A 25,147-nucleotide genomic window follows, 5' to 3' on the forward strand; every position below is an offset into this window, starting at 1 on the left:
TCAGTCTCTCTTCGTAAGATGGATGGAGCCCTGGTACAAGTTACTGAAAACAGATGGAAATGAGGCTGGTCTGGGGGTTTTGGTTGGTTGGTTTCTTTTGTAAGTTTAGAAACTACTAAAATATGTATTTTCCTCATCTTAAGCTTGTCCAGGGATTTACAGTATCCCCATCTCAGAAGAACAAAACTGCTTTGAGGGGAAGGAAATCTGCAAAAGATGGCCTGAGGCAGGAGCCTGTGGCACCTTTGCAGGTTGGTAGGATATATCACTCATGTGCATTACATTGGCTTTTTTCCTTGCTTTGTCCTGGATTATATGGCAGAAGTGAGCATTTTTCTTTTATAGAAGCAGTTGGAGCAAGGGACATGAGCTTACAAATTTGAGGAAGGAATTTTTCAGAAGTTGTCTGGGTGAGGTCTTGAGCGATCTGGTCTATGGGGTTAGCTGTTCTTCGGGCAGGCAGTGGGACCAGATGACCTCCAGAGACCCCTCCCAACATATGATTTCTTGTGGCTTCTGACTTGCAGTCAGAAAAGACAGGAAAGCATTTCCATGAGGAGGCAGGAATATCCAGGCAGATGTGTTTATAAGAGCAGGGAATATGAAACGAAACAAATAAAGACGTGGATTAAAGATTTCACCTTCCACCAATGAGAGAGGTCAGTGGGTATCACTGAAGGGCAGGGTTGGACAGAATAAACTCTTAAAAGTTGTCTTGTACAAAAAAAAAAATTGTCATCTTGTACAGATACCTGATTTGGAGAGTCTTTGTAGATCCTTTTAACAAGACGTTGCTAAAAATAATTGAAAAATTGAAATAATTGCAAATTATTTTCAAAATTGAAAAAAATTGAAATAATTGAAAAACAGATTATTTTTTTTCATAGCTGAAAGATCTGGCTGAAGAATGTGGAGGTCAGTATCTCTGCAGAAGGAAGGTTTTCTCTCGGGGCACTCTTTACCTAAGTAATTTTGTGACTTCATCGTTTTCTGGAAACAGTGTGTCTCTGGTGAATCTGAAATAAATAGGGGTTTAAATGGAGGTTCCTGTAAAGGGCACTCTGCTTCTGTGGTTCTACTGTCTCTGTGTTATAAAATCAATCCAAATATACTGGGGCACGTACAATAGAGGAGATGGAATTTCCTGGCTGGTGCTTAGACTTAGTGTTTCAGCATAAGTTCATCTGGTAGAAGTAACTTTAAAAACCACTAAAATGCAACCATCCCCGTGGTGGAATGTAGCGGTTATTTGAAAGTGACTTTTATGTAATTGAAAAAGGCACAAAGGAAAGAAGGAAAAGTCAGGAGGTGGAATTTGATAACTCTGAAATGTTTTCAAGGCCGACAAGCGTTCTGAAATCATTGTGAATCACTTTGTTCTTTGAAAAATAATACAGTATCCATTGCCCGTGGAGATGAAGACAGGTAGTTACTGTCAGGGGGATGAACTGACTATAAACCTGATACTTCATCTCTCTCAGTTTAACTTCCTGTGATAGGAAAATGCTGCTGGTATCAGCCAGTAGAATTCCTTTTGAGACTTATTTCATTGTTTGGTGGGAATTCTAAGAAAACTAGGTTTTTTGCTGTTTATACAATAGTTTTATATAGTTTTGAATGTTTTAATGTTTCTCCCAGACCAGTGCAACAATGTGTGCTGTGAATAGCTCAGACACTACCTGGCTACTACGACCTCCAAGACCTGTGACAGAATGTGATCAGCAAAGGCCTCGGCTGGTGAGTGACTGTACATTCCTTCAGCTGTAGATTCTACTACAGAGAACCAGTTTAGGACACACGGAACCAGTATCTGTAACTGGGATCCCAAGTTATTTGGCTGCAATTGAGCTCCTGTCTTGGAACTGGCTACCTGATACCGGCTGAAGTTCTAGGCAGCGATCTGGTCTGTCACTCTGCTCTCCAGGACTGCTGTCCCCAGCATGTGCCTGGGTTCATTAGGAACTCCTGCTTTGCAGGAACGTCTCTGTCCCTTCCTCCTGGGCATGCTCTGAAATGTGCATTACAGGAAGATGTGTGTGCTCTGTCCTTCCTCTCAGCTTGTTGTAGGTTGGGGCTGTGGAGCATCCAAATCCTGCTTGAATCTTGCAGAGGAAGCCAGAAGCAGCTGATGCTGGTCAGCAGCATTAGTGCATTCAGGAATGGTATTGCAGCCTGCCTTACGTGGGCACGAGTAGGCTGCTGTCTCAGTAACATTGAAGATATTTTTATATTTATATATCTTTGAAAAAGTGTGCCCAAACCATTAAACATACACATTATGTGTATGTTGTGTAAATGTAAAATTTGAGAAACGTTTATCATTGGGAAGAGGAGCAAAGAGCTCTGGAAATAGCCAGTCTAAGGGGTTTTATTGACCCCTTGCATCCTTTTGATGTAGCTTCATTGAGTTCCATGCAATTTGGTTGTAGAAAAGTTTCCCATAAAACCTTAAACAAGCTTGTGACTAATTAAGATCATAGACTCCTAGAAGGGACTTTGAAAGATCATTGGTCCATCCTTTTGTGGGAAAGGGATGTGAGATGAGATTATCTACTACCCTCTCCAGTTGCATCTTGAAAACCTCTGGTGATGGGGACTCCGCCACATGCCTGGGGAGGTTGTTCCAGTGAATGATTGATTTCACTGTAAAAAATATCTTTCTAATATTGAGATTAAACCTCTCCCAGTGCAACTTGTACTTGTTGCCTCTTGTCTTATCCATATGGCTTTTTCTGAAGGGAGAGCCTCCATCTTCTTTGTAGCCATCCTTTCAGCACTGGCATACTGTGATGAGGTTCCCCCTGAACCTTCTCCTCTCGAGAGGAGACCTAACTCCTTCAGTCGAAGGAGACCTAACTCCTTTGGTTCTGTAAGGATTCTTCAGACGCGTATCCTCCTCTGTTGCTACATTTAAGCTAACAATTCAGAGCAAGTCATGCAAGGATTTGCCTGCCTGTGCTATTCTGCCATCTGGGTTATGGTGTAATGTGCCTTTAATCACAACACAAGTAATTATTTTGAAAACAAAGATAATTCTAACTCCCCCTGAACCTTCTCCTCTCTAGAGGAGACCTAACTCCTTCAGTCGAAGGAGACCTAACTCCTTTGGTTCTGTAAGGATTCTTCAGACGCGTATCCTCCTCTGTTGCTACATTTAAGCTAACAATTCAGAGCAAGTCATGCAAGGATTTGCCTGCCTGTGCTATTCTGCCATCTGGGTTATGGTGTAATGTGCCTTTAATCACAACACAAGTAATTATTTTGAAAACAAAGATAATTCTAACTCCTACCGTGGCCCTGCTTTTACTTCATGTGTTTTTTTGATGTTTTGTTAGGAAGCAGCTGATGGGAGTCGAGATATCATTGCTTCTGTTCAGTGCATCTTGGACAGAGAAAATTACTTTGTGAGGGTAAGAAGTGATAACTCTTCTCTCGCTTGTTCTGTGCTTTCCTGCATGTCGATGTTTTTTCTCTCCATCAGTGATTCACAGTAACATGTCAGTTCATATTCCTGGAAGACTAAGTTGTGGCCTCCTCAGTCTCCTTGGGATATCCCTACGAGTGCATAGGGATAGGGCTGAAGTGGTGACCCTAAATATCGTCTGTCTTTGGTGACTTACCTGCCTGTTGGCACCTAACTTTTGTTCTGTTGGTGATTAGATGGTGTTGGTGGGCCTGTGAACAAAGGGCAGGAGGGCTGATCTGATCTGATTTAGCAGAATGCCAGTGCTGCAGGGAGAAGGTCCTTCTGCTGCCTGTCTTGCAGAGTCTAGTGTTTATCAGACCCCTGCTCTGAAGTGATTTCAGTTCACTGACTTGGTGGGAGAAAATGAATGATTTTCTGCCAGTCTTGCACTACAGCTTAAAAATTCGAGTCTGCACACCAGAGCTCGTTCAAAGGAGATCTTGGAAACAAGTGGTTGGAAGTGGAGAGAGGGAGGAGCAGAAAGAAGGGCTGGAGAACGGGGCCCTTGCAGCAGGGACCAGTGAGATCAGGCCAGCCAAGCTGCACAGCTTCACCCGTGGACTCTTTTAACTTGGTTGGTCAATAGGTTGTATGGTTTTTATTTTCCATTTCTCACTTAGGAGGCGGACAGGTATTTGAGGCACAATGATTTCTTAAATCTGAGAAAGAAGGAGATGCTTTACAAGAAATGGCTTGAGGATGTTTCAGAACCACTGCTGCAGAAAATTCAGGACAAAATGGACAGCCAGTCAAGCGAAGAAATACGGAAAAGGAAAGAAGAACAACATTCTCTCTATTTAAACTACCGCAATAAGAAGGTACCAATGAGAAGTAAATTTCTGTCACGGAGGGGGTTGCATACAGAAGGGTGTGGACAAGATCAGGGGTTTAGCTGTTATTTCCTGTTCAGTTGAGTGGCCTGGAGTTCAGCTGTAACTTATTCTTCTTAAGCACTTCTGTAATGGTGACATACATCGTTATAGCTGTTTAAGTTCACCATCAGATACAAACAATAGCGTTGTTTGGTGCAGTGAGCACGTGCTGGGGTCTGAATATGTTGAAACACCGTATTGTGGTGAGTTTCCTTTTGTGACCTGGACTGTTTAGAGGGAAAACCTTGAGCTCTGTCAGCTGAAACCAAAGGCTGGCTGTGACCAGGGAGTGGACTACGCTCTCATGTCTCAGGAGTTCAGCAAGAGCAGTGCTGCAGTATGTTGGGAGAGGACGAGTGAAATGATTTTGTGGCCTTGGATGCTACCCATCAAGCTTTATAAAAGAAAAAAGGGGGGGACAAGGGAGACAGTAACAATTTTCTTAAATCTGCATGCAGGTGAATAGACCTAACTCATGGATTCTGTAGTTCTGTGTGCTTCAGTACTCATAAAAATTGTGGTCGCTGTGGGGAAATACTTCCTGGTTTTCTTGATTTTGCTCTGAATTTGACTCCAGTGTTGAGTATCAGATCCCACGACTCAACTTGCTGCATCTCAGGGATGGCTATAGAGAGCAATAAGAGCGGTTACATCATCTACCACAAATAGAATAGTATTTTATCTAGAGCAGGCTTTTGTTGTCAGTGGAAACCACTGCACAGTGGAGTTATGAGGCTGTAAACAAGCTTCCCATCCAGAAATTAAAATGTCTTGGGAGCTGTGGTGTTTTTATGAGAGCAAATAATCTCTTTTTCAAAGGTCTGATGTGAAAGACCCATGCATTTAAACTGCACATAATGACAAAGAGCTGAAGTCCTGGGATTTAGGATATGTTTGGTGTACTGTACACATCTGGGTTTGCATCAGTCCATCTTGCAAGCTTCTGTGTCAGGTCAGGACATCGCTGGGTGTCCTCCAAAAGAAATGGCTGGTCTGCTGGGATGTTTCCTTCTCCCTGACCAGGCACAGCAGCAATGATCAGCCTCCACTTTTACTGCCTGCTTTGTGGTGTTGGCTCTACCATCAGCATGTTTGGAAAGCAGGCAGAAGCCCTTCAGATTAACAGGACAATTAATTTGCACAAGTTTGCTTTAATTGTGGCAGCATATGATAAATTTTATAGAAGTTAAGGCACTTCTGTGGGGTGGTTAATATACTGACTTCTAGCCATGCACTCCTCCCACCTCCCCTTTTTGTCCATTTGCTCTCTTCCCTGTTATTAGGCTTGTTCTGTGTTTCTGTCACTGGTTGGTTCCCCCCTTCCACACCTATTATTCTTCCTCCAATTTCTCCTCTCACTCTCTTCCTCTCTCCAGTCAGCCCTTTTATTCCATCCCCAAGTCACCCACTGTTTTGCTCCTCTTTCTTCTGTCAGACTCCCCAGTGCTGTATCTCCATCTCTTTGTTGCTTCTGAGTTCTCCACTGTCCTTTGTTTTCCAAAGCTGCCTTCTCCCCTGTTCCTCCATCCTCTTCCTCCCTTCTTACCTTCTTCTCACTGTCCTTCCAGGTTCCTCCATCTCAGTCTTTGTCAGCTCACTTTTCTGCCTCCTTTTTCATGCCATCTGAGCCTTCCTCCTTTACCTCTCTTCCTTGACTCTCTGTTGTTCTAGAGACCTGCTCGTATGTGTGTTTTTTGCCTTAAACTGCCTCCTTTTCACCTTCATTTTCACCTCCTCCTTACCCCTAGTCCCAGGGACATGGACTACAGATGCATTTTGAGATGGTTGATCATAGCATGAAGATGTGTGAAGGGATCAGGCAGGGGTGTGCTGCACACACAGCACCTACACAATTGCCTGAGGTCTCAGCACATGCTGTTAACGAGGTGATACGGAACAAACCAAAGGGTGGCACTAAAACTCTGTCAGTTGAGGCGTGTTAAGGCTTAAAGCTTTCCAGGGACAGAAACAGGAGATGGTGAGTGCAGCCGCTGCTTGCTCTCTGGGGAGCTGCTAGATCCTGGGGAGCAGAGGCCCCTGCAGAGGCAGCAATGGTCATGCTCAGTGGTAGCTCCAGTCCCAGAGCTGCCCAGGTGCCTGCTGAGCTGCCGAGGTTATGGCTGGTGGGGGGGTCAGTCATTTCTTTCACTTTTCTTTCTAATATCGGTTTCCTTCTTTGTTAAAACCTTTTCCTTGACCAAAATTTTAATTTTGTTGACTGTTCTAACTAAGATTAGCATTTTAGCCTGCAATTATTTCTGGATGCCTCATGAAATCATTTATTATGTATTTCAAAGAATCATAGAGTCATAGAATTGCCCAGGCCGGAAGGGACCTCCAAAGGCCATCTAGTCCGACCTCCCCACAGTCAGCAGGGACACCCCCAACTAGACCAGGTTGCCCAGGGCCTCATCGAGCCTCACCTTGAATATCTCCAGGGATGGGGCCTCAACCACCTCCCTGGGCAACCTGTTCCAGTGCTCCACCACCCTCACAGTGAAGAACCCTCTCCTAATCTCCAGTCTAAATCTGCTCCCCTCCAGCTTAAAGCCATTGCCCCTCGTCCTGTCACTACAGGCCTTTCTAAACAGGCTCTCCCCAGCCTTCCTGTAGCCCCTTCAGGTACTGGAAGGCTGCTATTAGGTCTCCCCGGAGCCTCCTCTTCTCCAGGCTGAACAACCCCAGCTCCCTCAGCCTGTCCTCGTAGCAGAGGTGCTCCATCCCCCTGATCATCCTTGTGGCCCTATTTATGCCTATGATAAATTAAAATGGATGGAGGAATTTTCCAGTTACACTCAGGCACCTTCCTTCTGAGGTGCAGCTTGTGAAAATTCGGGAGCCCTTTTCTCCATCGCCTCCAGTGCTGCATTCCTGCCTGGGCTGGCTGCTCTCTTACTGTTTGGTTTATCACCAATAGCTTCCCAGACCTGACGTGCTCCCTGCTTCTCCCACAGGGCTATGTGACTCTGGAAGATTATGACCCATCAGAGTACGATCCGCTCTTCCTGACGACGCGTACAGACTGCTGGAAGGTGTGGTGGGTGTTTATGCCGCGAGGTTTAGAGGCACCCTTTGACCTGCAGGAAGTTAATGGTTAGAGAGGGGGGTGGAGTGTGTTACTGCTGTGCTGCTATGGGGCTGCTGTAGAGCAACACGTTCTGGTTTTAGGAACTAGGGGTCCCAGCTCCTACTGCATTTAAGCCCAAGAGTGTGTGAAAATGGTTTTCACTAGGAGCATGGTTTGGATCCATACTAAGCCCAGATTTGGAGACACAGTAGGCAACGCTGTGGGCGGGAGGGAAGGTTCTTCATCATCTCAAATTCCTCGTGGCAGTGTGGGAAGTGTCCTGTCTAACGAGGGTTGGTGAGTTCCCAGGCAAGCTGTGTGTGTGCTCTGTAGAGGGAAATATGCTGACAGTGCAGATGATCTTAACAGAAGCTCAGTCAAATGCACAAGACTTGGGTACCTAATGGAAGAGTTGGGTAGGACTTGGGCACAAATCCATGGAGTGGATCCTTCTGGATGCTGTGAGCCCTCGGCAGCTGTGGGGACTAAGCTGATACTTCATTGCAATGTGCCACACAGGCTTGTTCAAGATCAACTGCCTCCACGAGATCAGATCTCATGTCCATGGTCTAACTTTGTGGAGGAGTTGTTGAATGCATTATGGCCTGCCTTAGGAGCTGAGATGTTGAGTGTTTCTCAGGCTGCTCGGGTCCACTTGTCATATTTTTATTCATAAAAAATGAGGTTGATGCTCCTTCCCTGCTGGCTAATGGTATCTTGACAGTCATCTCTGATTTTGGTCTTTCTTTGAGGCTTTTTGACAAAGTGCTTGTGTCAGTGCATGAGCCTGAAATAACCGTCTCTGTCACAGGTTTCAATACCAACTTTGCAGGATCCTCTGTTGGAAGGCATTCAAAGAAAGTTTGCTGAGATGGGCGTTATCAAGCAGTGTGAGACAGGTATTTTAGGCAGTTGGTATCCCTTGGAAGTGTTCCATAGTGGGGGGGCCAGCCTTGCTTGTGACAGTACATCCTCACACGAAGCACTTGTTACTTGCCTTGCAGGAAGACCATACTCCTCCAGAGAGCTGAAGGAACTCAGCAAAGCAGAACTGCCACTGCTTCCTTTGAGCCGGCAACGCATGGATGCAATTGAGTGGCTGAAGGTACCACACAGCTATATTGCTAGTGAGGTCCACCAAAAGAAGAGGTAAGAGCTAACGTGGTGTTTTTTGAGAGGCAGCACAACAGCTGTGGTGGATGAGGCTGTTGGAGCTGTTATCCTGCTTGGCTGCAGAGCAGAATATTTGCTAAAACTTAATATTTCATGGTGAATTCTGCTTTATTGTGTGTTTCTGCTGAGAAAGGAGTGCTAGGGAAGGGAAAGCCCCCAGGTGTGGAGTGGACAGCAGATGTATTAAAGTAGAGCATTGTAAACTGGGGGCTTGATGGCCTCCCAAACCAGGCCCAGTCACTCTCCTGCCAGCCCCTGCCTTAGAGTTTTATTCCTCCTGCTGGCCCCTAGGGCTTGACTCCAGTGCGTTTAAAGCGTTCAAAGCACCTTCTAGAAGGAAAACTGGTCACAATGACAAGCATTTCCTGGAGTGAGTCAGTGTGGGACAGAGCCAGTGCAGGAAGCTCTGCTGGGCCACAGCAGCCTCCGTGTCACAAGGCCTGGCAATAGCTTTTACTTCTGTTTAAAGGCAGAAAGTCATCAGCCACCACAAAGATGGCAAGAGCCAATGATGTCACCCTGTCCTCCAGCTGACTGAAGTGACAAGCCCAGCCATCAGAAGGTACCACTTCCAAAATATGCTACATCTTCTGCCAAAGCAAGTGATAACGGGCCAGGTCTTCTGGTAAACTGCAATAAACTCATTGTCTTAAGCACGTAGTTCTGAAGTACTGTTGCCCAGCAACCAAAGAAACATCTGAGATACTGCTCCTGTCATTTCCAGCTCTACAGACAGAAACTGCTGGTTTAGGTGCTTTAACTTAGCTCAGCTCTGCAAAGACAGCGCTGATGTTCTCTGTTTATAGGGTGATGGAGTCTTTGTATTAAAAGGAGATGAACTGGTGGGAAAAGGTAAAGACACCTGCTAGGGCCTTCTGGGGGGTGCAGAATCTGTGTGTTACCCCCAGCTCTGGCAGCAGCTACAGCTGAGGAAGAAGAGTGAGCATTGGCAGAGGGAAAGGCAAAGCTTATGATTTGCAATTTTGCGTGAAGCTGAAAGAGGTCACCTTAAGATTTCAGAACAACCCATCTCTTTGAATGAGGGGGAGAAGGAGGAGCTGCTGGCTCTGTGCAGGGGTAGCAGATGCACACAGAAGTGCAGCTTAGAAAGCTGATAAGGAAATAATTGTTTGGTTACTCTTGTTCAGCTCTTTATCAGAACTCCCCCAGTGAATGTCTTGCAAAGTATTATTTGCAAAATGCTGTTAGGCTGCTACTGAGGTTTCACAGGACTTTCTCCTGGAGGCAGCGCACAAGCAGTAAAGCAAACTTTAACAGACACTGTGTGTTCTGAGAAGGCAGGAAATCATTAGAGGAGATGGAAAGTGCTCTTGTACAAGATGTCCAGCACTTCTCAGAGAGTCGCTGCTGAGCGACAAGTGCTGTTGGTGCCCTGCAGGTTGGTGTCCCTCTTGTCCCACCGTGGTCCCCGTCTCCCCACTGGTCTCACGGCACAGCAGCTCTGGTGTCAGAGCCTGAAACCAGGATTTTTCTCTATGCTTGTTCACGAAGTTCCAAACAGCCACAAGCTCTCAAGAGTTGCCAAGATTTACTTTTATTTAGGATTAGAAAGAACTGAACCACAGAGAACTGTTAAAAGTAACAGAGGTTGCCTCAGCCCTGTAACAGGAGGGTACACAGATGGCTGTGGGGCGTGAAACTGTCAGGCAGCAGGAGGGATTGCTGTGCCCATGGAAAACAAGGGCATGCACCACTCGGAATTGCATGCTGTGCTTTTTCAACAAAGCAATTTAAGGAGGCAGTAAAATGGTTACAATGTATCAAACCCTTTATAAACAAACTCTTTTGTGTTCTTTTTTTTTTTTCCTAACCATCCCTGATTTTGGTGCCAAGAGAAAGTTTTTGCTTTCAACCAATCATCTCATTTTACAGATTTGTGGTGGGGTGACAGTTTCCCCCGAGGAAACCTTTTAAACTTATAATAAACTTTTCTTGAAGTTAACTATTTAAGCTTTTTTTCATTATTTCACATTCCCCTGTACAATAAAATATACTTTTTAAAAATCACTATGCATCAATAAACATCTGTAGACAAATTACATTAATAAACTTATATTTTACTCTCTATATACAAGTTGGCAATGTCAAAGCTTCAAGATTCACGTGGTCTGCAAGACCAAGGAAATGTACACAAAATAACTTACATTTAGGAAAAAAACAAAAGCTGAAGAATATTTTTTCCACATTTTTGTGGGTCACAGTATTTAAAATATTTTTTTCTAGTTAGTCTTCACAACCACATTGTCGCAGCAGAGAATGATGAATCAAACCGAAGCAGAAAGAAAAATCAAGTAGCAGTTACTGATTTCAGTGCAGAACTAAGTCAAGTAAAGAACTACACTTGATTCTTAAAGAATATACAATATAGCGGAGACTTCTCCAGTGCTAAGGCTTCTTCAGCATTTAATCTTTAAAACTATCATCCTGAGACGGGAAGGTTCCAGTGGATATCACTTTGCAGATTTCAAATGGAATGATTCTTGTGCTGAGCTAAACCATTCCTCAGTCTATACGTTAGACTAAGTGGTAAAATATAAATACATCTTGATGCCACATTTCTACTTAATACTTATTATGGCCCTGAAAATGGAAACATTGGCATCCAAACCCAAGATATTCTAACGTAATAAAAAGGCACTGAGCTCTAGTACTGTATATACAGTAACATTTGTGTTTGCATAGATCAACAACAACTTCCAATGCTGCAAGGAACTAAACGCAACCAGTAGCTAAGAGGAAACATGGAGGCAGCAGGAACTCTTGCTTAATAACCAGCGTGGAGCAAGGAATCTTTTATCAAAAAAAAAAAGGCTGTCAGCTTCAGTTGTCCTTCATAAATTAAAAAAAGTGTTCTTAGAGGAGTGTTTTCTGATCAAAGAGCTGCAGGTCAAAGCGGACCCAGACTTCACCTGTTGGAACTTCATGCAGCAGGAGGTGTTTAGTCACGGGGCCTTTGCTTTCTTGTTCTGTTCTGATTTTTGCTACTGGAACTTCGGTGCGACCCAAAAAATCTGTTGGGCAAATGAATAAGAAATTTCATTAAGCAAAGACGTTAAGCTTAGAAGATCTGAAAGTGTCAGGTTAAGCAGCAATGCTACATAGTGGGTCTCCAGTTCAAGAGCACTGCTCCCAAGCCCCCTGTTGAGTAGCCCTGGGTAAATAAGCCAGCGGTGACAAAAAAGGGTCATTTTAGAAGACAAAAATGCTATGGAATTAGGATGGAAAACATGGCTTTACAGCACAGGGCTTTAAAAATACAGTTCCCTTTCAGAACCACAGTTTCAAATGTTCTCCTTTCTTAGAGCTGGGAGGTCAGCCAGAGTTAAGCGATGGAAGCTTTTTACAAGTCAACTGTGGTGCTACAAAGACAAAATAAAAATAAACTGTTCTGGTTCAGCCAACTTTTAATTAGGCTTATATATCATTCTTCTCACAGGAACAATGGCCTTGAACAATTACTGCCACTAGTAGATTTAGGGTTTTATTCAGAAATTATATACCCTCTTTGTAGCCATTTCATATATAAATATCTCGGTGTGTTTGTGTGCATTAAAAAGTTTACTGTGAACTGAAAACCCACCAGCCCCAGCTGGGGAGAAGCAGCCTGGCAAAGTCACGTTGCCTCACAGAAGAAAAGCCTGAGCTGTAGTTACACGTGGGGCAACTCAGGTCAAGGCAGTACCTTGCAAATCTGAAATAATCGACTGGGTGTCAGAGCCCTGAAAAAGCACTTAACCTTTTAAAAAGCACTAGAAGCTACTGACTGCCAAAAATGTGTTCCGTTTCCAAGCAGAAAAAGAAAGCTTATCAAGCGGTTGCTAAGCAACAGCTTGCTAATAAGCTAGCACCTTATTTTCAGGCACCTACAGTGAGAGAGAAAAACTTCTCTCTTCAATTTCTGTCTCCCTGGTCTGACAAAATAATCGCTCTGTGTCTGACACAAAAGCCAGAGTGGGGTCAAACCTGACTGGGGCTGCCCAGAGCTGCTGGCTCTGGAGGGCTTCTGAACCTCGAGCAAGGAGGTGCTGTTCTTACACAACATTTCTCCACAAGCAATCAAACTTTCAGGCTCTTGGACCTGAGGAACCACACGCCCCCAAGTCACCAAAAAGCCTTCTTTTCCTAAAACAAATGTTCACACTTACCATCGGGTGAGAACTGATCTCTGTCAAACATGGTGATACACAGGACGTCCTGATACAGATCCTTAATGAAGAACTGGCAGTTGAAGTTCCACTTGGGGTTCAAGGTGTCCTGCAGGGTCCTGGTGGTGTAGCTCTGAGAGCCCATGCTGATTTCACAGTACGGGTTGCTCTTCCCTAAACACAGAAGGAGTAGTGAAACACCTCTGTAGCACCAGAACCTCCCTCCCTGTCTGGAGCCTGCTTGGACATACATGGTCCAGAGAAGGGTGACAAAGATGGTGAGGGGTCTGGAGAATAAGTCTTATGAGGAGAGGCTGAGGGAACTGGGGTTATTCAGCCTGGAGAAGAGGAGGCTGAGGGGAGACCTCATTGCTCTCTACAACTACCTGAAAGGAGGGTGTAGAGAGGTGGGGGTCGGTCTCTTTTCTCAAGTCACAGGCGACAGGACGAGAGGAAATGGCCTCAAGTTACACCAGGGGAGGTTCAGGCTGGACATTAGGAAAAATTTTTTCACGGAAAGGGTTATCAGCCATTGGAATGGGCTGCCCAGGGAGGTGGTTGAGGCCCCATCCCTGGAGGTGTTCAAAAGACGGGTTGATGTAGTGCTGGGAGGTATGGTTTAGTGATGATGCTCCTTGTTTGTTGTGTGGGTGTCTATTTTTGTCAGTTAGGTTGACGGTTGGACAAGATGATCTTTAAGGTCCCTTCCAACCTAGAAGATTCTGTGATTCTGTGATGCTGCTTGTCCAGAAGATGTGGGTCAGGCAATCCCCACATCCTCGAGCAGCACAGAGCTGGTTCTTCACTCTGTCCTCTGAAACTAAATAATGGCTAATTCACTCAGAAGCTGCAGCTAAATCCACAGTGTTGCTCAAATCACCAAACTCCTCTCAGCCAGCCTTTCCAGACGCTGCAGGAATAGAAGTGATTTGATGCTATTTCCTTCACTCACCATTGGGCTTACAGGCCTTCAGCTCTGTTGCTTCAATCACATGCACCATCAAGCGTCCTATTCCTGAGCTCTTCTGTGAGCGCGCTGGGAACAGAGAAGTCGGAAATAAACAGATTGATTCAACCCTAAAAACTGGCAACAGATCTGAAGAGGGAGATCCCACACAGAGACTGTGGCACCCTCCAAAAAAGATGCATCTGAGTGGATGAGGGGGACACACAGAACTCGGCAGGTACCTTGATAAGCTTTTTCACGTTTCTTCTTCTCAGTTTCGATGTACTGCTCTGACGCCGCTTTGATTTTCTGGACCCAGGCAGTGCTGCAAAAACCATCCCTACGGTCAGGGTCCTACCACAGGCAGGAAATTCCCCAGCATCAGTGACTCCACCCCGGTCTCTTTTGCCATTTCTTTTACCCCCACTGGATTTCAGAGGCATCACAAATCAAGTTAGTTCAAGGACTAAAGTGATGGAGTTTTTGGATTTCATCTTAGACTCACTTGACCAAGTGGGAGGTGTCCCTGCCATGACTGAAACACAATGATCTTCAAGGTCCCTTCCAACCCAGACCATTCTATAATTCTATACCACGTTTCCACATCAGCCTAAAGAAATGAAACTGGAGCTGCTCCAGTTGAAGACTGACCAAGACTGGGGAAAAACCTACAGGAACTTTTAATTCAAATGAGTTTATTTCCTGACTGAGAGACTAAACCCTGTTTTTGAACTCTGAGACCCCCGTGTCTGCTCACTGGGAACAGCCTGCAGCCACGATCACCAAGTTGAAAGCTCAGATCTGCGTTTGCACTACTCACCGCTCGTTAATGTTGTCCGTTTTAAGCGTGTAAACTCTGTCAATGTGTGATATGTGGAAAACTGGCTCATCGCTTGAAGGATCTGTGGGCAATTTCACCAGGACTTCATTAAGGAAAACAGGCTGGAAGAAAAGCAAACATGGCTGTGGCAGCGGCACCCTGACAATCAGTGGAAACTCTACAAGGATGTTTAAATACATTTTTTTACTGCAGGGAAAATGAAAGTCAGAGGACACAGGACAAACAATCAGATCACCATATAAAGGATGTGAGAAAAAACTGAGACAAAAAACTACTCTGGCCACACAGCCCATTCTGTGTCCCTAGACTGAGAGAAAAACTCCTCTGGCCACACAGCCCATTCTGTGTCCCTAGATGAAGAGCTTTGTGAAAGGGGTAGGACAACATAAGCAGAGCTGCAGTGTGGAGCTTGGAAATCCTGGAGATCTCCCAGGTTCCCTGTTGGAAAACAGCCCCAATAATTAAACTTAACTCTCCAACTCCAAAATCTTGAGAACACGCACTGTGTGGACATGGAGACTAAAGTTTTGCACCTTTTACTCTTTTCTAAAGAAGGACAGGTATTTTCTTGAAGGTGCAGGAACTTGGGCAAACTTAAGTCAAGACTCCTGCTTCTGAACATCCCACTCAGCTGCTCAAGCACAATGCTATTTCTGCCCTTTCACCCCAAAGTGGACAGAAGTGTTTATCAAACCATTGTACTATTAAAGCCTGTCCTTTTCCAGGGACTAAGTCAAACGGTGGATGTGCCCGTACAACAGTAAAGGATTAGATGGAGCCAGCTGGCTCATCCCAGCTGGGAGAAGAGCATTCCCAAACAGCTCATCCCAGCCGGGAGAAGAGGGTTCCTCATCAGAAGCCAGGTCCCACTGCATCAACACAACCACAGGGCTCCCTGGTTCACTTACCATTTTGTACATTTTGAACTGGGAGTTGCACTTGGGGCTGAAGAGTTTATCGGAGCCGGAAGAGACAAACTGTTTAACCATGTAGGTGAGCAGGAGGAAGTCGTTGAAGAGGAAGCCATAGAGCTCCTTACTGCTCTTGGCCTTGTACAGCTTCCCACTGTGCAGGAGCTTCCGTGGTCCCAGGCAGTTTGTGAGGGAGTTGAACACCGGTTGCTAGGAGAGACAGAAACCCATTAGGAGCAGAAGTTAGAGCAGACATCAGTTCCTGCTCCTCTTCACAGTGGAGATAGCTCAAGCTGCTCAAAACCCTCTTCTGCTTTGTGTAATGAATTTAGTCATAGATGAAGAGAAGGGAGACTGTTTTATGATCTGCCAGGGTATCAGCACTGCTATCAAGTAAATTTAACCCTTACCAACACCCGGGTCTGACTGGATGAAGGCATGTAGCTCATGGCCACTTTTCTGTGGCCCAGAAGCCGTGTTTAAGAAGAGCCTGCAGAGTCTGCAGTCAGGTCACCTCTCAGGGGCACACAATTAGGTGACAGAACTAGGACAGACCTTCTGGGCCTGTCAAGCCCCGGTTCCTTAAGCAGCCAGTGGAGAATTGTCACAACTCCCACCTCATTTTGAAGGCTGTCCTGAAAGGTGCAGGAGCCTGAACCCCTCCCTACCTTTTTGGATCTGGCCATGAGGGCTTCTGTGCCCTTTGTGCGTGACCAAAAACCCTGGGGAACACACACTAAGTGAAATTCCACACAGTAACATCTGACTTAGCGCAGTGGCAGCACAGGCACCCCTACCTTTGAGGACCTGGCCGTGAGGGCTTCTGTGCCCTTTGTGCGTGACCAAAAACCCTGGGGAACACACACTAAGTGAAATTCCACACAGTAACATCTGACTTAGCGCAGTGGCAGCACAGGCAGAACTTCAGAGATAAGAGTCATTGCTGTTTGTTGAACAGTTTAAATAGTTTATCAGTTTTAAGCTGATAAATCAAGATTGCTCCACTGTGAAAACCGTGCGAAAACAAGGGCTCATCATGTCACAGCTGTGAACAGAAGATAATAAAAGCTTCTCTGCCACAAGCTCAGCAGAGAATTGTGTTCCAATAACAGATGTGAGCAAGGACCCCCCATTCCTCCCCCCAGCCTTTCTGAAACAGCTCAGAAAACAGAGATAAGAGTCATTGCTGTTTGTTGAACAGTTTAAATAGTTTATCAGTTTTAAGCTGATAAATCAAGATTGCTCCACTGTGAAAACCGTGCGAAAACAAGGGCTCATCATGTCACAGCTGTGAACAGAAGATAATAAAAGCTTCTCTGCCACAAGCTCAGCAGAGAATTGTGTTCCAATAACAGATGTGAGCAAGGACCCCCCATTCCTCCCCCCAGCCTTTCTGAAAGCCTCGGCCGTACAACGTATGGACGTGGCTACCTCAGCAAGGCCTTCGCACTGCACGTGGGACTGGATCCATTCCAGCCTGTCCGAGTTCTCCTTCTCACGCACCCCTTCGTTCACCTGAGAGCACAGCTCCTCCGCACGCTCCAAGGCAAGCCTGAGGTTACTGTGGTCGGGGTGGTTTTCTGGAGTGTTCTCTAGAATCTGGCATGGATCAAAAAAGGGAGAAATCAGAACAGCAGCTGCAGCCCAGAAGGCCAATCGCATCCTGAGCTGCATCAAAAGATGCGTTGCCAGCAGGTCCAGAGAGGTGATTCTGCCACTTTACTCTGCTCTGGTGAGACCTCACCTGGAGTATTGTGTGCAGGTCTGGAGCCCTCAATATAAGAAGGACACGGACCTGATGGAGCGGGTCCAGAGGAGGGCCACAAGGATGATCAGGGGGATGGAGCACCTCTGCTACGAGAACCGGTTGAGGGAGCTGGGGGTGTTCAGTCCCTGGAGATATTCAAGGAGAGGCTCGATGAGGCCCTGGGCAACCTGGTCTAGTTGGGGGTGTCCCTGCTGACTGCGGGGAGGTCGGACTAGATGACCCTTGGAGGTCCCTTCTGGCCTGGGCAATTCTATGATTCTATGATTCTATAACAAAACCGGCTAAGGACACGTACTCCTTCTCTGCGCTCTCACAGAAATCCCCATAAAGGGACAAGGATTTATTTTTTTTGCTTTTTCTACTGAGCTCAAACTCAAAAGCGTTCACTAGAGAACGTGGCTGAGGGTACTCACACTCTTTATGATCAGAGGGTAGCGGGTGATTCTCTGCATAGGTTTCAGGAGGAAGCTGGAGAGGGGCATTCCTTTGCAGCGAGGGTCCAGGGCAAGTTTCTATGGTGCAACCCAGAGATTTAACACAGACATCACATTACTCATCAAGAAACAGCTGCCTCACTGCACTGAAAACTGTCTGATCAGATTCATTTTTCCAGGCATTCCAAGAAATCTTAGCTTTTTCAGCAAGCAACCAATATTGTATCTAGAACAAACAGGAAAGCTGGCACTGTCATTGTACTCAGATGCTTTGACAGCACAAGCCTCAGGATCACTGTTCATGCAGAATCCTTACATTCAAACCCGTCCCAGCTTTTATTTTCACATCCCAGGCTCTGCTCACGTTTTGAAAACACAAAGCAATGAGAGAAACAAACGCCTGATGTCAACAGTTCTGGCCTTTCTCCTTTCAGGGCCTCAAAGCCCCTGCATCAGCTGCAGCGTGGCAGCAAGTCCTCCTTTAATTCTGCAGCATGTCTGCCTGTGACACTCAGGTGACACCTCTCTCCCCGGCAGCCACCCCACTGCTCGGACACACCACAGGCCCCACTGAATTAGAAGCACATTCAGGACAACAGCTTTTTTTTAATTCCAGCTCCCCAGGCTCTCACTCCATCTGACAGCATGAATTTTTGGGAAGGTGCAGGCACTTTGTGGGGTTAGTGTTACACTGAAGTAACGAGCAATGGAATGGGGAGTAATAAATTAGCTAGAAAGACAGGTATATAAATAAAAAGCGCACACAGCATTAACCATGATCATCATATAAATACACCTTGGAAGGTTTTTAACTATTTTGGCAAGATTTTACTCTTATGGGTTATTTTGATCTGGTCGGTGCTGGTTAGAGGGGCTCCTGTCATTGAGGAAAGGAGAAGGCACAACAGCTACTGAATAAAATACCTTTAAGTAGTCTTTGAAATCAGCATCTTCATCGGTTTTCTGCTGCAGCAAGGAAGCCCCGTTAAGCTGGCAGCTGCAGAACCGAATGTAGGCCTGCATGTGAGAGAGCTCTGCTGCCAAGATGTCCCCGATCATCTGCACTGGCATTTTTTCTCCTCCTGTTTTCTTACGCACTCGCAAGGCTCTGAAGAGGAAAGAAATCACCGTCCAGCTTGGCTGCCAAGTCTGTGAGGCCGAAATCAAGAAGATCCTGACAACACCCATCTCTGAAAGGCCGCACGCCGGCGCGGTGAAACCCCTGACGCAGCACGGGCACTTCCAGGCTGGGACCTGAGCCCCCACCCAGCACCACACGCCGAGCTGAACCACCTCCCTGGTGGGGTCTGTGGGACTCAAGACTCTCCTTGGAGGTTTCTGGGACAATGGGCATCAATCTCTACATTCAACCAGCATCCCGTTTCTACGAATTATTAGCCACTTTGTCTCTTCAGTGTTTATTTTTAGAGAACAGAAGGTTGCTCTGCAGAAAACGGGGAAGAAGGCCTCCCATGCACATGCTTTTGTGTAGGCTCTAAGATATTATAGCAAGTGTGCATCTGTTCTTGCTGTTTATTCCCCCCTCTCTCATAACAACTCCTTCTTTGTGAGGTTGTCTGAATGTATTTAGCTGTTCTGAATGCACGTGTGCACAGGAAATCATCAGCAAGGACAGAAATATTTACTGTAACACCAGAAAACTTCCTGGGGAAAGGAGCAAGAGAACAAAGATAAAGAGAAAAACATAAAAACGTGGGTCAGTACTCACTTCAGTAGCTTTGTATTTGACATGATGAGTTCCTTCCAGTTAACAAAGATCAGCCCCATCTCTCCTTCGGTGAGACAGCCCGACTCGGCCATTGGCTTTTGGAAAACCTGCAGTGAAAAAACCAGAAAGCGGAGAAATTCTTCAGAGGCAGAAGCAGCTCAGCCTCTTGTTTAGCCTGGCAGTGATTATGCTTTTTCTGAAGGCTCAGTGTCCAATCTCCCAGGAGAAGTTAAAAGCAATTCCTTACTAGTGCTTGTGACAGCTACATCCTAAGTTTTCCTAAGAGTGTGACCTCATTCTGACACCGCCATCCCCGCTTGTGAAGCAGGGACAAGTGGGACCTGCAGGCTGAGGGAGCAGAGGAGCTTTCCCATCATTGTGGAGTCAACTGCTACACAAATGGCACTGATGCATCATAGAGAATCACAGAATTGCCTCGGCTGGAAGGGACCTCTCAGATCATTGAGTCCAACCATCAACCATCACCGAACTGTATCGCTCAGCACTACATCTACCCATCTTTTAAGCAGCTCAGCCTGCGTGCAGAGCTACAGTTTCTTTCAGAGACCCTTGGCACAACAGAAAACCTGTATATCTCACTCTATTTAACTCCTTGAACACTTCACTGCAGAGTTGTTTTACACAGAGAGGTCAAGTCAGACTCCTGAGACCACCTAACGCCGGCCAGTTTCCACCCTGCCCAGTGAGGTGGTTTGGCTTCCAGAAATAAAATAGGAGATGAAGGCAGACAATAAACTTTTGTGGTGCTTACATAGCTTCTGTCACGAGCCTGTGCTGCTCTGCCAGACAGCCCAGCCCAGCCCAGCCCCTTCACACAGCCCAAACACCCGAGAACAGGTTGTGGAACACTTGTAAGATGACAGCTTTCACAACGTGAGGTTCATGCCTGGTGGACAACCACGTAACACTCACTAGAAAGGGAAGTGCTCACACAGCCTCACTTTTTTCCTTTAGCATTTCACCATTCCTAAGAGTCCCTTTCTGGCTATTACTCAGTAAGACAGAGGTGTTCTTTTTCCAGGTGCATTTCCACACCCAAGACATCTCACCTCTAAGACGAGCTGCAGGTCATCCATGTACCTTTCTTCTGTCTGGATGAGTTCATGAATGTAGCCCTGCCTTTTCCTTTCCATCGGCTGCATCGTGTCAAGGCTCTGGAGATCAGCACACCCTACAAGAAGGAAGCCAGCAGTTTAGATCCCACTCAGGCCATCGGATCTGAGGAATTAATGAAATTGCATCAACACACAGCAGCCTTTGGTTCAGTCTATATACCCAGCATTTCTCCTTAAAAACCCTGTCCCCAGCTACAGTGGGTTTCAAAATCCAGTGACGTAGTGACCAACCCCCTCCCCACTTTATGTCATTTTTCAATCTGTCACCTTTTTATTTCTTCAAACATCCCTTGTTCTTGTACTGTGATGCCAAAAAAAGAATTCCTGACTTTCTGCCACTCATTTGTCTGATGATTTTTCTCTTCTCCTTTTTCTGCCCCACCATTTCGAAACCCTGATTTTTCTCTTACCTTAGGCCATGTCTTTGGGGAGATGAAATCATCTAGGATGTGTCTGGGGCTGATTTATGACTTTGCACCTTTAATCTCCACCCCATTTCTACAGTACTCTGCCTCAGTTATTAATGTATGATACAAACCACTAGTTTGGATTTGTAAAGTTATAATGAATAACGGGATAGCTGCGTCACTTCACAGTCACACAACTTTTGTTTTCTCATTTAGAAACAGAATGAACTCAAAATAATGATAATCAAAATCATGCACAGGAACACACAGACATTCAATGACACAAATCCCATGATAACATGCAGACCCTACAGCTTCACCCTGCTTTTTCCCTGCTGTATATATGTTAGTAAGCACAAGAGTGTTTGAAATCTAGTAACCAAATCAAAAACTGGTAAAAACAAAGTGGTGAGTACGTTTAGATGGGTAAAGGAGAGCACAGAAAGTCAAACCCCGTCCCTCTGTTACCCAGCATGTGCCAGCAGGGTACGGCAGAGCAGCCAGGTGGGGGAAAGAAAATAAACAATTACAGATAATTTGAGAACAGAATCACAGAATCAATGACATAATCTACCGCTTGGTGTGACAGCGTCAGATTTTAATACAAGGTGACCCGTGGATTTTGCAGGGTAGCAGAAAGGACGTCGCAGGGACTCATTTACATGTGGCATTTCTAGAGGAACAAAGCGTTTTGAAAGTCTGCAGGTGTCAGGGAAGGCAGCGTGACCTACAGCACGGAGGGGCTGGGGCTCCCTTGTCACCCTAACACAGCCAGGACACTAGAATGGGACTTGATTCTAGGCACTGCCAACGTATAGATCTGCTTAGGGCAAGGCTGCTCTAAATAATGAAACTGAAATGAGTTAGCAACAAACCTGGAGGGAAAAAAAACAAGAAACACTAAACTTGATGGGACAATGACTTAATGGGAACCTCCCAGGCTTGTGTGCTTCCTGCTGGCCAGGCTTTGAAGGAGCAGCATCCTTCAGCAACAGAGAAACACTGTCAAACGGAGCTATAAGTATTTTAACAGGGAAACCCTTTGGACAACACAAAGAATTAAGCAGGAAAGGCAACAGCTAGATAGAAAATCAGGACTTTTCAGTTCTGTTTTGTACCCCTAAGGAGGATCACAGATCTTAAGCTTCCTGACAAGATTTGAAAAAAAAAAACAAAAAACCAGCCACTTTTTATGAAGAAAGCTGGGATTGCAGCTTGTTTGATCGTGCAGAATGCTGCTTCTGGCCTTGGATATTCCCAAAGTTAAAATCAGCCCAAAATTCAATGAGGAAAAAGGAGCAAAGTTACATATCAAAGTAATTCCTACCAAGCGTGGTATCTTGGTCCATCACGCTTTTCCTGGATCCCAGCGTCATTCTCTAGTCTGCACAGGGCTGAGTTGAAGCCTACCTGGTTCCTGAGACATGACATTTTAGGATAATCAAGGGCTTTCACAGTAACTGGACTTGATTTGCCCAGATTTGGAAATCTCAGCTCTGACCACGTGACTTTCTCTTCTAGTGCAAGGTACAGCCCCCAACACAAGCAGGGAGGGACTGAAGCCCCTGTTGCTGTTTGCTTGTATCACAGCTGTGAGAACAACCCCCGTGCTGGGCTTTGTGTCTGCCTCACGCTGTCTACTTGGAAGTCAAAGCAAACACTGGAAGGAAAACAGGCCTTTTTTTTATCCACCTAAACCAGATCTGGTTGATAAACTCATTATCAGATGCAAAACCACAGTTAAATTAACTGTCTCCTGCACTAATCTTGTATTTGGACTGTCAGCCTTTGGGATGAACGGATGAATCCTGTTTTATATTTAAATAAGCATTAGTGTAAACACCCCAAATTTTGATGGGTCTGGTGATACTGGCATAAAAACACAGTATGTAACCCACACGTCTGATTTTAGAGGGTGAATTCAGGCATTGGGATCTGAAGGGAAGAAAGGTGATGAGACAGAGAATAAACCAGCCTGCCTGCTGCATTTGCCAATGGCTTTTTTCCCCCATCGTGGCCCCAGTGACCCCGGGCTCACTGGTATGGAAAAGGGTGGACCCACATCTCTACCCGTTCTCCTCCCACCTTCCTGTTCCCTCCTTCCCTTGCATCAATTCTGGCACTTCTCTGACTCCCGGCTCACACCCTGGCAGCAAACCAATCCCAAATCCCAAAGGGGGAAAAGAAAGCAGTAGTTTTCTGCTCGTTTAGTGGCCAGGAATGTGTCTGGGAGCAGTAAAACTGCTTGGGTTTGGCAGCAGAAAGTCGTCGGTGTGGCTTCTGCCTGGGGAAGCCTCAGCCCCAGCTCCCCAGGCAGCTGAGGAAAAGGGGTGAGGTTTTGGGGAGAGCCTGCAGAGGGGGAATCTGAGCTCCTCACCTCCCTCTGGAGGGAACACTGAACCCCCAGCACTGGGGGGTCTCTGGTACCTTTGAAACCTTGGGCTTCGCAGGAGAGCGATGTCTGCCACAAACCAGGTACCTCTTCCTGAGAAATCCCACTCTCCCAAGAGGAGGAAGCAGCTGTCTCGCAGGGGCCGGGTAAAACAAGCTGGAGAGTTTGTCAACAGGAAATCCCAGTCTCCAAAGTTACGGTTAAAATTATACTTCCTTCTCCAAATATACCTGAACAAGAAATACTTTCTTCCTACTAACATAACCCTGCATGAAAAACGCCCGAGGTTCATGGTTAAAAGATGTTCTACTCTGCAGGAGATTCAAAGGCCTCAAAACCCCTTCCAATTACTGACATCTTTTGGATTTGAGTACGTTGAAGGGGAAGAATGACACTTTTAGAAGAAAACAAATCTTCCAATCAAAGAAAGACGAACGAGACCTATCACCATTTCCAAAAAATTTCCATTTTTTTTCTTGGTTAAAAAAGGGGGAGTGAATTAAAATTCTTCACTTAAAAGCCAATTCCAGAGAAATGAGGTAAAAACCAGATGGATAAAGCGCTTTGTGAGATGCCTGGATCTGCCTGGGCATCTTAAGCCTCAAACACGAGCTCAAGCTCTTGCCGTGAGGGATCGATCTACACCAGAGGCATCACTGCTCCTGGTCACCAGTGAAGACTATTTAGGGGTGAGAGGTGGTCTGTATAAACTGCATTTGTAAGGAACTAGCTGGGTTTGTTCTTCCCCGTTTTTGTTTTGTTTTTTAATTATTTTTTGGGTTTATTTAGCTCAAGCCAGTCTATATGGCTGGAAAAAGCAGATAAGGGTTGGTTTATTTTGCCTGAATGAGCCTGCCTCTATTTTCCTGGGCTACCACAGAAAGACTTCATCTCACCTTAAGCACCATGGGCTGGCACTAGAACAGCCCCTGTCACAGCACAGCCGGAGAAGAGAGTGATGGTGACACCGGGCATCACCCACGGCCCTGCCTACTGACACCACCAAAAGGATCTAACCCAAGAAATCTGTCACCACGGAAAGACTGGTTTCCATCAGGCCCCTGGGAAACATTAAGAAAAAAACCTTTCTCCAGTCTCCCCTAATCAGCAAACACAGTGTTCTCTCTTTGCTACAACAGGAGAAATTTACCATTCCATTTTCAAGAGGTAAAAAAAACCAAGTGAAGCGGCTCTGTGGGTAACGTACCGCTCGTACCAAGCTATTCCGCTGGGAAAAAAGTCCTCCCCAGATGGACACGAAAAAAAACCACAAGAGACAAACTAGATCCTTTTATGTGTCCCTTTAATAAAATACATTTGCATAGTTATCTTACAACTTTGTTTAAAAACAAAGATGAACAGTTGCCTCATGCTAAAGCACAGCCTGCATTTGCACGTCTTAACAATCATCCTCAAACACGGATACTCTAGCGTGGAGAGAAGAACGGGAGAGTTTAAGGCAGCACACACCGTTACGTAGCAGTTTTATTAGTTGGTTACATGAAAGCAGCACGACCCTGCAGCAGCTCCCAACACAACTGCAGGCCGAGGGCTGGGGGCATTCCTACAAGCAGACTTATTTACAGGTGTTTTCAACCCGACCCCAGAACATCACGATCACGCAGGGATACGATCTGCCCAAGCATGGAGATGGCGTCAATATTCCATGACTGGTAGGAGATTCGATTATTAGGGTGTAACGTTTCTGATGGAGGTTTTTGCCCTCTGCACTCCTAACTGTGATGTTATTAACGCTGATGTTGTGTGCTCTCACAGCCCTCCACCATGGCTGCCCACTCACACCCCGGCCCCGCAACCGGCTCTCTGTGGAGGCACCGC

General features: G+C 45.8%; 3 protein-coding genes across 3 annotated transcripts in view; 1 reads left to right on the forward strand and 2 right to left on the reverse strand.

Annotated features, from left to right (window-relative positions):
• Positions 1–892: 892 nt before the first annotated feature.
• Positions 893–9,231, forward strand: FAM228B (family with sequence similarity 228 member B). Its single transcript, XM_014956815.1, has 8 exons — positions 893–915; positions 1,639–1,737; positions 3,336–3,410; positions 4,087–4,284; positions 7,293–7,370; positions 8,217–8,304; positions 8,410–8,554; positions 9,048–9,231. Exons 2-8 carry the CDS (start codon positions 1,651–1,653, stop codon positions 9,088–9,090), a joined length of 714 nt encoding a protein of 237 aa, XP_014812301.1. The 5' UTR covers positions 893–915; positions 1,639–1,650; the 3' UTR covers positions 9,091–9,231.
• Positions 9,232–10,110: 879 nt separating this feature from the next.
• The window catches only part of LOC106896637 (intersectin-2-like), a gene marked incomplete at its 5' end in the record, with an annotated part of 49,801 nt that continues 34,764 nt past the window's right edge, over positions 10,111–25,147 (reverse strand). Inside the window, 7 exons of the mRNA XM_014956755.1 lie at positions 10,111–11,610; positions 12,745–12,918; positions 13,697–13,780; positions 13,933–14,015; positions 14,511–14,632; positions 15,440–15,652; positions 16,874–17,041. Coding sequence (XP_014812241.1) covers positions 11,453–11,610; positions 12,745–12,918; positions 13,697–13,780; positions 13,933–14,015; positions 14,511–14,632; positions 15,440–15,652; positions 16,874–17,041 — 1,002 coding nt within the window. The remainder of the gene's footprint in view (positions 11,611–12,744; positions 12,919–13,696; positions 13,781–13,932; positions 14,016–14,510; positions 14,633–15,439; positions 15,653–16,873; positions 17,042–25,147) is intronic.
• On the reverse strand, positions 18,662–22,293 carry LOC106896676 (intersectin-2-like). The gene is made up of 4 exons (XM_014956816.1): positions 22,244–22,293; positions 20,444–20,565; positions 19,374–19,480; positions 18,662–18,793 (listed from the first exon to the last, which is right to left on the reverse strand). Exons 1-4 carry the CDS (start codon positions 22,290–22,292, stop codon positions 18,769–18,771), a joined length of 303 nt encoding a protein of 100 aa, XP_014812302.1. The 5' UTR covers position 22,293; the 3' UTR covers positions 18,662–18,768.

Source organism: Calidris pugnax, unplaced genomic scaffold, assembly GCF_001431845.1.
Source record: "Calidris pugnax isolate Ruff unplaced genomic scaffold, ASM143184v1 scaffold171, whole genome shotgun sequence".
Lineage (NCBI taxonomy): Eukaryota > Metazoa > Chordata > Aves > Charadriiformes > Scolopacidae > Calidris > Calidris pugnax.